Here is a 12,031-nt window from a genome sequence, read left to right on the forward strand (position 1 = left end):
CAGGAGGCAGCATATATGATTGGTTTATGGGGGTTTAACGTCCCAAAGCAACTCGGGCTATGAGGGACGCCCTAGTGATGGACTCCGGAAATTTCGACCACCTGGGATTCTTCAACGTGCACTGACATCGCACAGTACACGGGCATCTAGAATTTCGCCTCCATCGAAATTCGACCGCTGCGGCCGGGATCGAACCCGCGTCTTTTGTGTCAGCAGCTGAGCGACGTAACCACTGAACCACCGCGGCGGCCTACTTGTTTTAAGGACAACGTAAATTCAGACCAAATTCTGCGACCACTAATAGAAGGAGCTGTTAATACCTTAAGCCAAAAAATGCCAATCGACATTCTTATGAAATCAAATTGACAAAAAAAGTCTTCACACCCCATTCAATCGTTACTTTTCAGAATCAGGAAATTTGCATCACACTTTTTCCTGGATAATATGTTTTTCTCAACAAGAATTTACTGTACTGGTTATGTCAAAGACTAGATGCTTTCTTCACTGGCCAAGGACTGTGCATGTCACGACCACTTTTGCCAAGATATTCTTTTAGCTTCCTGGAGTGAGATTAACAAATCCGAGTAGCTGCCACTACGAAGTTGCAACACTGTCCGAGCCAAACCAAAGTAAAAGCAGTGCAGACACCCTATAGGAGAAAATGCTGCTTTTAAAACACTAATCACAGGTCGAACATTGACTGCAACACTACCTGTTGCGACATATGGCACGTGCGCATGGGTCACCTGAGGCAGTGCCCCGAAGACCTATGCTAACATCGTTGTGAATGTGAGGGCGAACAGTGGCTACACATATCTAGAATTCCTTGCCTGCGATGCAAAGCGAAAGCGAAAGAATTTTGGAGCAATTGTTTGGTGGGCACCGAGTGTTAATCTGTACTAGAATACATGGCACCCTTTACTCTTTCAAAAGGTTCTCACCCTCTCCTGCCGTTCTCTGTCCTTCTCGAGATTGTAGGCATCATGCGGTGAGCAGAGGTGCTCCAGGAAGTCTATTGCCGATTCACTTAGGAACTGCTCCTCCCGACCAGTGTGCCTGCTGATATACGTCTTGATCTCTTCTTCAAGCTGGAACAAAAAGAAAAAAAAAACTCAAGAAACCCAAGACACTAATAACAGCACTGAATGCAACAGCCGAGAAACAAGCTCAACAACTGATCAAGCATCCGCGATCCTCCACAAGCGGCAACTTCGAAGATGCCCGACCTCGGGCAAGAATTTTTCGATGGAAGTGGGCTGGTTCGTATGGGGACTATACTTCGTTTCATATATAAGGTGCAACACTGAAAGGTACGGAAGTAGTGCAAGTGAAAAGAAAAGAAATGTTCGCTACTACGCACTTGTTTTCTGCTCTAGTGGTCTAAGAAACGAGAAAGCGACAGTGTCATCAGCAACAACAGTGCATTTACTCAAGCTCATGACAAACGATAACTGGTATAAAGATATATCGCTAGTAACGAACAAATTCTTCAGACTTATCAATTCTTCCATTGCCGCCATGCAAAAACAAACCATACGTAACAATAAAATTATTGCCCCAATAAAGCCTACAGCTATAGGATTCTGGCCATCCGATAGGTGTTCACCAATAGAATGTCTGAAATCTGATGAAAAAAACAAAATATTTTGAAGCAAATGCCATGAAAACTCTGCAAAATCCATGAGGGGCTTTGCGTACAGCCTTGGGAACACAGCGCTCTCGTCAGTGCAATCGCTGGAAGGAGGAGGGAAGAGCTTGCTTGGGCGCCGCCACACAACGCTTTTTCACACAAATGTAGTTTTCGTCATTTGTGCATATGTGAACTCTGCAAATATTGAAGCGACTTCTCCCGCCAAACTGACCATGTAATTGTTGAGCAGCTCAGGGGCTCCATTGATAAAAACATTCTCGCAGCTGCTTGAAAAAACGCACCACATCTCTCCACTCACGTCCAGTGATAACAGCATATATTTGCAACCAATCAGCTAAATGAAGCATGCAATTTCCCATTACATGCCAAATCAAGCAAAAAGGAGAAAGAGTGGCCAAATTGTGACAATATAGCATACCATATGAGAAATGCTACAATCGAGCTGTTGAAGTGAAACTATTTGAGATGCATGAAGCATATTAGTCTATGAGTGGTCAAATTAATGAAGGCACACCTTTGAAGGCAGAGACTAAAATTTACACTAAACACAGCACGCATAGCACATTTAGCAGTGTACTGTTCACTCCAGCATGTTTTGTCCTTGTTGCAACAGATATTCTTAACAATGAGTATGAATGCACATGCCCCCTTTCACAAACTATGCCTTGAAGTTTAAGCCTGCCCTGTCCCTTTAATTTGAGATAGTGGAGGTCTTTTTCTAGTGCACCTTTAACCAACCATACAGTCCTTTATTTTGTTTGCCAACATAAATTTGGGAAAGCCTAAACAGAGAGATAAAAGAGGAGCAGGTCGTCCACGAGCAAAACTCACGCGAGGAAGCTCCGTCTCGAGCCTCTTTCGCGCCCTCATTTCAAGAAGGCACCCACCACGGTGGTTGAGGTGGGATTGGTCAGCGGCGCGCTTCTCAAACTCGAGGAAGCGAGCCCACAGAGCTTCCCGCCGCTCGACTTGCATCAAAATGGACTTGTGTTTGGCGTGGAACTCCTTGAGCCTTCCGAGTTCTTCCTCCGGTTCTTCAAGCCTCTGGTCTGAAAAGGTAGGAGGCAGCATATATGATTGGTTTATGGGGGTTTAACGTCCCAAAGCAACTCGGGCTATGAGGGACGCCCTAGTGATGGACTCCGGAAATTTCGACCACCTGGGATTCTTCCAACGTGCACTGACATCGCACAGTACAAGGGCCTCTAGAATTTCGCCTCCATCGAAATTCGACCGCTGCGGCCGGGATCGAACCCGCGTCTTTTGGGTCAGCAGCTAAGCGACGTAACCACTGAACCACCGCGGCGGCCTACTTGTTTTAAGGACAACGTAAATTCAGACCAAATTCTGCGACCACTAATAGAAGGAGCTGTTAATACCTTAAGCCAAAAAATGCCAATCGACATTCTTATGAAATTAAACTGACAAAAAAAGTCTTCACACCCCATTCAATCGTTACTTTTCAGAATCAGGAAATTTGCATCACACTTTTTCCTGGGTAATATGTTTTTCTCAACAAGAATTTACTGTACTGGTTATGTCAAAGACTAGATGCTTTCTTCACTGGCCAAGGACTGTGCATGTCATGACCACTTTTGCCAAGATATTCTTTTAGCTTCCTGGAGTGACAGATTAACAAATCCGACTGGCTGCCACTACGAAGTTGCAACACTGTCCGAGCCAAACCAAAGTAAAAGCAGTGCAGACATTCTATAGGAGAAAATGCTGCTTTTAAAACACTAATCACAGGTCGAACATTGACTGCAACACTACCTGTTGCGACATATGGCACGTGCGCATGGGTCACCTGAGGCAGTGCCCCGAAGACCTATGCTAACATCGTTGTGAATGTGAGGGCGAACCGTGGCTACACATATCTAGAATTCCTTGCCTGCGATGCAAAGCGAAAGCGAAAGAATTTTGGAGCAATTGTTTGGTGGGCACCGAGTGTTAATCTGTACTAGAATACATGGCACCCTTTACTCTTTCAAAAGGTTCTCACCCTCTCCTGCCGTTCTCTGTCCTTCTCGAGATTGTAGGCATCATGCGGTGAGCAGAGGTGCTCCAGGAAGTCTATTGCCGATTCACTTAGGAACTGTTCCTCCCGACCAGTGTGCCTGCTGATATACGTCTTGATCTCTTCTTCAAGCTGGAACAAAAAGAAAAAAAACTCAAGAAACCCAAGACACTAATAACAGCACTGAATGCAACAGCCGAGAAACAAGCTCAACAACTGATCAAGCATGCACGATCCTCCACAAGCGGCGACTTCGAAGATGCCCGACCTCGGGCAAGAATTTTTCGATGGAAGTGGGCTGGTTCGTATGGGGACTATACAGTCAAAACTCGATTTAACGAAACCCGATTTAACGAAAATCTCGATTTAACGAAGGTATCCTATTTCCCCCTCAGACGCCCATAGGGTTCAATGCTTTGACTAACCCGAAATAACGAAACCGATTCCGTGATCTGTCCCGATTTAACGAACCTTTTTTCGAGAAATAAAGGTGAAAAAGTGTTAATTTTTGGTCTATTTTGTAGACAGCACCCCAAAATTTATTGATTGCGAGTCAGCGGTAACACCACGGAGCATCTTCATCCCGTCGCTTTTTTCAAACTGCGCGGCGCAAAACGAGTTTTAATTTTGAGTCGAGCTCACAAGATGGCGCCAGCAGTAAAAAAGTTTCGTGCCACATTTCATAGATGGCGCTGTTGCAGTTCGCGTGTTTTTTTTTGTGTGTATTTGTGTGTTGTGCTCTGTGTTCGCTCTTGTGCGGATTTCCCCGTGCCTTTGAACGCACGTCTTTGTCAAGCTCAGCTTGTCAGGCCTCCATTAGTCTAGCCGTCGATAATTGTCAACTGCTTCAGGACTGCCGGTTTCGGGACACTAGGCCCTGAAACTGCCGAAGCTGGTCCGGACTGCGCGAGCGCCGTGCACGAGGATGAAGATGCCTGGGAACACCTTCGCTCAGTGGACGAAGTGCCCACAGGCATAAGTTTCTCAGACTACGTGAACGCCGACGCAAACGCAGTCACAACGGAAGTTTTGACTGATGCCGATATGTTGCGGCTTGTAGGAAGCGTGGAGGGAGTGGCGGCTGAAGACGCTGCCGACGACCCTGCAGGTGCCGAAGCTCCCGTGCCGACACCAGGTCAGGTGATGGATGCTCTCGATCTGCTGCGACATTTTGCCGGCACACACGAGGGGACGGAAGACGCGCTGGACGCACTTCAGACCTACGAGAAATCGGTGCGGCCGTTGCTCACAAAGCGCACGCAGGCAAAGATCACCGACTTCTTTGGCGGAAAATAAATTTGTAGTCGCCTCGGGCCTTTCTTCTCGAGTAAGAATTTTTGTTGTCTCTTTTCATACACGCTAGCGGCGCCGGTCGTGGTGTTGGCGCCACCCACTCGAAAGTAGCGCGGGGGATCATGACGATGACCATACGGACCCCCAAAGATTGCGCTAGTTGTATGATTACCAACTTTGGCGCCAATTTGTCATTAGCTTTGTGGCTTGCCGTCCCATCGGCGGTATTTAGGGAAGATTGTTGCGCCGCTAGCCGAACCGTCCTTTGGGTCGGTGCTACCGGCGTGAATTCGTCACGCGCGAGTGCGACGAAAAGTGGAAATAGTACGTACTAACCGATACGACCGCGATAAGCTGGTAAGGTTTATGCCGATGCAAAACGCACTATGTTCAATGGGTGCTCAGTCGGGGACTTGACTTTACTAGTTTTAAAACGAAAGTACTGTTTAAGCGGGTACGTTTTAACGAGGTTTTACTGTAATCGAATGTACTGAATTATGTGCCCAAGAAATGCCTCACTCAAATTAACGAAGTTCTCGATTTAACGAAATAATTCACGGCTCCCCACAACTTCGGTAAATCGAGTTTTAACTGTACTTCGTTTCATATATAAGGTGCAACACTGAAAGGTACGGAAGTAGTGCAAGTGAAAAGAAAAGAGAGGCTCGCTACTACGCACTTGTTTTCTGCTCGAGTGGTCTAAGAAACGAAAAAGCGACAGTGTCATCAGCAACAACAGTGCATTTACTCAAGCTCATGACAAACGATAACTGGTATAAAGATATATCGCTAGTAACGAACAAATTCTTCAGACTTATCAATTCTTCCATTGCCGCCATGCAAAAACAAACCATACATAACGATAAAATTATTGCCGCAATAATGCCTACAGCTATAGGATTCTGGCCATCCGATAGGTGTTCACCAAAAGAATGTCTGAAAACTGATGAAAAAAACAAAATATTTTGAAGCGAATGCCATGAAAACTCTGCAAAATCCATGAGGGGCTTTGCGTACAGCCTTGGGAACACAGCGCTATCGTCAGTGCAATCGCTGGAAGGAGGAGGGAAGAGCTTGCTTGGGCGCCGCCACACAACGCTTTTTCACACAAATGTAGTTTGTCATTTGTGCATATGTGAACTCTGCAAAAATTGGAGCGACTTCTCCCGCCAAACTGACCATGTAATTGTTGAGCAGCTCAGGGGCTCCATTGATAAAAACATTCTCGCAGCTGCTTGAAAAAACGCACCACATATCTCCACTCACGTCCAGTGATAACAGCATATATTAGCAACCAATCAGTTAAATGAAGCATGCAATTTCCCATTACATGCCAAATCAAGCAAAAAGGAGAAAGAGTGGCCAAATTGTGACAATATAGCATACCATATGAGAAATGCTACAATCGAGCTGTTGAAGTGAAACTATTTGAGATGCATGAAGCATATTAGTCTATGAGTGGTCAAATTAATGAAGGCACACCTTTGAAGGCAGAGACTAAAATTTACACTAAACACAGCACGCATAGCACATTTAGCAGTGTACTGTTCACTCCAGCATGTTTTGTCCTTGTTGCAACAGATATTCTTAACAATGAGTATGAATGCACATGCCCCCTTTCACAAACTATGCCTTGAAGTTTAAGCCTGCCCTGTCCCTTTATTTGAGATAGTGGAGGTCCTTTTCTAGTGCAGCTTTAACCAACCATACAGTCCTTTATTTTGTTTGCCAACATAAATTTGGGAAAGCCTAAACAGAGAGATAAAAGAGGAGCAGGTCGTCCACGAGCAAAACTCACGCGAGGAAGCTCCGTCTCGAGCCTCTTTCGCGCCCTCATTTCAAGAAGGCACCCACCACGGTGGTTGAGGTGGGATTGGTCAGCGGCGCGCTTCTCAAACTCGAGGAAGCGAGCCCACAGAGCTTCCCGCCGCTCGACTTGCATCAAAATGGACTTGTTTTTGGCGTGGAACTCCTTGAGCCTTCCGAGTTCTTCCTCCGGTTCTTCAAGCCTCTGGTCTGAAAAGGCAGGAGGCAGCATATATGATTGGTTTATGGGGGTTTAACGTCCCAAAGCAACTCGGGCTATGAGGGACGCCCTAGTGATGAACTCCGGAAATTTCGACCACCTGGGATTCTTCCAACGTGCACTGACATCGCACAGTACAAGGGCCTCTAGAATTTCGCCTCCATCGAAATTCGACCGCTGCGGCCGGGATCGAACCCGCGTCTTTTGGGTCAGCAGCTAAGCGACGTAACCACTGAACCACCGCGGCGGCCTACTTGTTTTAAGGACAACGTAAATTCAGACCAAATTCTGCGACCACTAATAGAAGGAGCTGTTAATACCTTAAGCCAAAAAATGCCAATCGACATTCTTATGAAATTAAACTGACAAAAAAAGTCTTCACACCCCATTCAATCGTTACTTTTCAGAATCAGGAAATTTGCATCACACTTTTTCCTGGGTAATATGTTTTTCTCAACAAGAATTTACTGTACTGGTTATGTCAAAGACTAGATGCTTTCTTCACTGGCCAAGGACTGTGCATGTCATGACCACTTTTGCCAAGATATTCTTTTAGCTTCCTGGAGTGACAGATTAACAAATCCGACTGGCTGCCACTACGAAGTTGCAACACTGTCCGAGCCAAACCAAAGTAAAAGCAGTGCAGACATTCTATAGGAGAAAATGCTGCTTTTAAAACACTAATCACAGGTCGAACATTGACTGCAACACTACCTGTTGCGACATATGGCACGTGCGCATGGGTCACCTGAGGCAGTGCCCCGAAGACCTATGCTAACATCGTTGTGAATGTGAGGGCGAACCGTGGCTACACATATCTAGAATTCCTTGCCTGCGATGCAAAGCGAAAGCGAAAGAATTTTGGAGCAATTGTTTGGTGGGCACCGAGTGTTAATCTGTACTAGAATACATGGCACCCTTTACTCTTTCAAAAGGTTCTCACCCTCTCCTGCCGTTCTCTGTCCTTCTCGAGATTGTAGGCATCATGCGGTGAGCAGAGGTGCTCCAGGAAGTCTATTGCCGATTCACTTAGGAACTGTTCCTCCCGACCAGTGTGCCTGCTGATATACGTCTTGATCTCTTCTTCAAGCTGGAACAAAAAGAAAAAAAAACTCAAGAAACCCAAGACACTAATAACAGCACTGAATGCAACAGCCGAGAAACAAGCTCAACAACTGATCAAGCATCCGCGATCCTCCACAAGCGGCGACTTCGAAGATGCCCGACCTCGGGCAAGAATTTTTCGATGGAAGTGGGCTGGTTCGTATGGGGACTATACTTCGTTTCATATATAAGGTGCAACACTGAAAGGTACGGAAGTAGTGCAAGTGAAAAGAAAAGAGAGGTTCGCTACTACGCACTTGTTTTCTGATCGAGTGGTCTAAGAAACGAGAAAGCGACAGTGTCATCAGCAACAACAGTGCATTTACTCAAGCTCATGACAAACGATAACTGGTATAAAGATATATCGCTAGTAACGAACAAATTCTTCAGACTTATCAATTCTTCCATTGCCGCCATGCAAAAACAAACCATACATAACGATAAAATTATTGCCGCAATAAAGCCTACAGCTATAGGATTCTGGCCATCCGATAGGTGTTCACCAAAAGAATGTCTGAAAACTGATGAAAAAAACAAAATATTTTGAAGCGAATGCCATGAAAACTCTGCAAAATCCATGAGGGGCTTTGCGTACAGCCTTGGGAACACAGCGCTATCGTCAGTGCAATCGCTGGAAGGAGGAGGGAAGAGCTTGCTTGGGCGCCGCCACACAACGCTTTTTCACACAAATGTAGTTTGTCATTTGTGCATATGTGAACTCTGCAAAAATTGGAGCGACTTCTCCCGCCAAACTGACCATGTAATTGTTGAGCAGCTCAGGGGCTCCATTGATAAAAACATTCTCGCAGCTGCTTGAAAAAACGCACCACATATCTCCACTCACGTCCAGTGATAACAGCATATATTAGCAACCAATCAGTTAAATGAAGCATGCAATTTCCCATTACATGCCAAATCAAGCAAAAAGGAGAAAGAGTAGCCAAATTGTGACAATATAGCATACCATATGAGAAATGCTACAATCGAGCTGTTGAAGTGAAACTATTTGAGATGCATGAAGCATATTAGTCTATGAGTGGTCAAATTAATGAAGGCACACCTTTGAAGGCAGAGAATAAAATTTACACTAAACACAGCACGCATAGCACATTTAGCAGTGTACTGTTCACTCCAGCATGTTTTGTCCTTGTTGCAACAGATATTCTTAACAATGAGTATGAATGCACATGCCCCCTTTCACAAACTATGCCTTGAAGTTTAAGCCTGCCCTGTCCCTTTAATTTGAGATAGTGGAGGTCTTTTTCTAGTGCAGCTTTAACCAACCATACAGTCCTTTATTTTGTTTGCCAACATAAATTTGGGAAAGCCTAAACAGAGAGATAAAAGAGGAGGAGGTCGTCCACGAGCAAAACTCACGCGAGGAAGCTCCGTCTCGAGCCTCTTTCGCGCCCTCATTTCAAGAAGGCACCCACCACGGTGGTTGAGGCGGGATTGGTCAGCGGCGCGCATCTCAAACTCGAGGAAGCGAGCCCACAGAGCTTCCCGCCGCTCGACTTGCATCAAAATGGGCTTGTTTTTGGCGTGGAACTCCTAGAGCCTTCCGAGTTCTTCCTCCGGTTCTTCAAGCCTCTGGTCTGAAAAGGCAGGAGGCAGCATATATGATTGGTTTATGGGGGTTTAACGTCCCAAAGCAACTCGGGCTATGAGGGACGCCCTAGTGATGGACTCCGGAAATTTCGACCACCTGGGATTCTTCAACGTGCACTGACATCGCACAGTACACGGGCCTCTAGAATTTCGCCTCCATCGAAATTCGACCGCTGCGGCCGGGATCGAACCCGCGTCTTTTGTGTCAGCAGCTGAGCGACGTAACCACTGAACCACCGCGGCGGCCTACTTGTTTTAAGGACAACGTAAATTCAGACCAAATTCTGCGACCACTAATAGAAGGAGCTGTTAATACCTTAAGCCAAAAAATGCCAATCGACATTCTTATGAAATCAAATTGATAAAAAAAGTCTTCACACCCCATTCAATTGTTACTTTTCAGAATCAGGAAATTTGCATCACACTTTTTCCTGGATAATATGTTTTTCTCAACAAGAATTTACTGTACTGGTTATGTCAAAGACTAGATGCTTTCTTCACTGGCCAAGGACTGTGCATGTCACGACCACTTTTGCCAAGATATTCTTTTAGCTTCCTGGAGTGACAGATTAACAAATCCGACTAGCTGCCACTACGAAGTTGCAACACTGTCCGAGCCAAACCAAAGTAAAAGCAGTGCAGACACCCTATAGGAGAAAATGCTGCTTTTAAAACACTAATCACAGGTCGAACATTGACTGCAACACTACCTGTTGCGACATATGGCACGTGCGCATGGGTCACCTGAGGCAGTGCCCCGAAGACCTATGCTAACATCGTTGTGAATGTGAGGGCGAACAGTGGCTACACATATCTAGAATTCCTTGCCTGCGATGCAAAGCGAAAGCGAAAGAATTTTGGAGCAATTGTTTGGTGGGCACCGAGTGTTAATCTGTACTAGAATACATGGCACCCTTTACTCTTTCAAAAGGTTCTCACCCTCTCCTGCCGTTCTCTGTCCTTCTCGAGATTGTAGGCATCATGCGGTGAGCAGAGGTGCTCCAGGAAGTCTATTGCCGATTCACTTAGGAACTGCTCCTCCCGACCAGTGTGCCTGCTGATATACGTCTTGATCTCTTCTTCAAGCTGGAACAAAAAGAAAAAAAAAACTCAAGAAACCCAAGACACTAATAACAGCACTGAATGCAACAGCCGAGAAACAAGCTCAACAACTGATCAAGCATCCGCGATCCTCCACAAGCGGCGACTTCGAAGATGCCCGACCTCGGGCAAGAATTTTTCGATGGAAGTGGGCTGGTTCGTATGGGGACTATACTTCGTTTCATATATAAGGTGCAACACTGAAAGGTACGGAAGTAGTGCAAGTGAAAAGAAAAGAAATGTTCGCTACTACGCACTTGTTTTCTGCTCTAGTGGTCTAAGAAACGAGAAAGCGACAGTGTCATCAGCAACAACAGTGCATTTACTCAAGCTCATGACAAACGATAACTGGTATAAAAATATATCGCTAGTAACGAACAAATTCTTCAGACTTATCAATTCTTCCATTGCCGCCATGCAAAAACAAACCATACGTAACGATAAAATTATTGCCCCAATAAAGCCTACAGCTATAGGATTCTGGCCATCCGATAGGTGTTCACCAATAGAATGTCTGAAATCTGATGAAAAAAACAAAATATTTTGAAGCAAATGCCATGAAAACTCTGCAAAATCCATGAGGGGCTTTGCGTACAGCCTTGGGAACACAGCGCTCTCGTCAGTGCAATCGCTGGAAGGAGGAGGGAAGAGCTTGCTTGGGCGCCGCCACACAACGCTTTTTCACACAAATGTAGTTTTCGTCATTTGTGCATATGTGAACTCTGCAAATATTGAAGCGACTTCTCCCGCCAATCTGACCATGTAATTGTTGAGCAGCTCAGGGGCTCCATTGATAAAAACATTCTCGCAGCTGCTTGAAAAAACGCACCACATCTCTCCACTCACGTCCAGTGATAACAGCATATATTTGCAACCAATCAGCTAAATGAAGCATGCAATTTCCCATTACATGCCAAATCAAGCAAAAAGGAGAAAGAGTGGCCAAATTGTGACAATATAGCATACCATATGAGAAATGCTACAATCGAGCTGTTGAAGTGAAACTATTTGAGATGCATGAAGCATATTAGTCTATGAGTGGTCAAATTAATGAAGGCACACCTTTGAAGGCTGAGACTAAAATTTACACTAAACACAGCACGCATAGCACATTTAGCAGTGTACTGTTCACTCCAGCATGTTTTGTCCTTGTTGCAACAGATATTCTTAACAATGAGTATGAATGCACATGCCCCCTTTCACAAACTATGCCTTGAAGTTTAAGCCTGCC

At 45.3% G+C, this 12,031-nt stretch overlaps 1 protein-coding gene across 2 annotated transcripts; it reads right to left on the minus strand.

Moving 5' to 3' along the window:
* Positions 1–961: 961 nt before the first annotated feature.
* Positions 962–9,604, minus strand: LOC144113564 (protein regulator of cytokinesis 1-like). Of its 2 annotated transcripts, none has more exons than XM_077646705.1 (6): positions 9,469–9,604; positions 7,931–8,077; positions 6,816–6,977; positions 3,654–3,800; positions 2,539–2,700; positions 962–1,088 (listed from the first exon to the last, which is right to left on the minus strand). In XM_077646705.1, the coding sequence occupies exons 1-3, from the start codon at positions 9,559–9,561 to the stop codon at positions 6,903–6,905; spliced, it is 315 nt and encodes a 104-aa protein (XP_077502831.1). In that variant the 5' UTR covers positions 9,562–9,604; the 3' UTR covers positions 962–1,088; positions 2,539–2,700; positions 3,654–3,800; positions 6,816–6,902. The 2 variants fall into 2 exon arrangements, with proteins under 2 accessions (XP_077502831.1, XP_077502830.1); XM_077646704.1 differs by having other exon boundaries at positions 6,760–6,977.
* Positions 9,605–12,031: the final 2,427 nt, after the last annotated feature.

Source organism: Amblyomma americanum, chromosome 1 (genome assembly GCF_052857255.1).
Source record: "Amblyomma americanum isolate KBUSLIRL-KWMA chromosome 1, ASM5285725v1, whole genome shotgun sequence".
Lineage (NCBI taxonomy): Eukaryota > Metazoa > Arthropoda > Arachnida > Ixodida > Ixodidae > Amblyomma > Amblyomma americanum.

Excerpts from the sequence above, each read along its gene's own strand:
- LOC144113564 (XM_077646704.1), bottom strand. The coding sequence starts at position 6,903 with ATGCAAGTCGAGCGGCGGGAAGCTCTGTGGGCTCGCTTCCTCGAGTTT. Across the intron at positions 3,801-6,759 it reads TCGAGACGGAGCTTCCTCGC|CTTGAAGAAGAGATCAAGAC; the intron begins GTGAGTTTTGCT and ends TTTTTGTTCCAG. Across the intron at positions 2,701-3,653 it reads ACAGAGAACGGCAGGAGAGG|ACCAGAGGCTTGAAGAACCG; the intron begins GTGAGAACCTTT and ends CTACCTTTTCAG.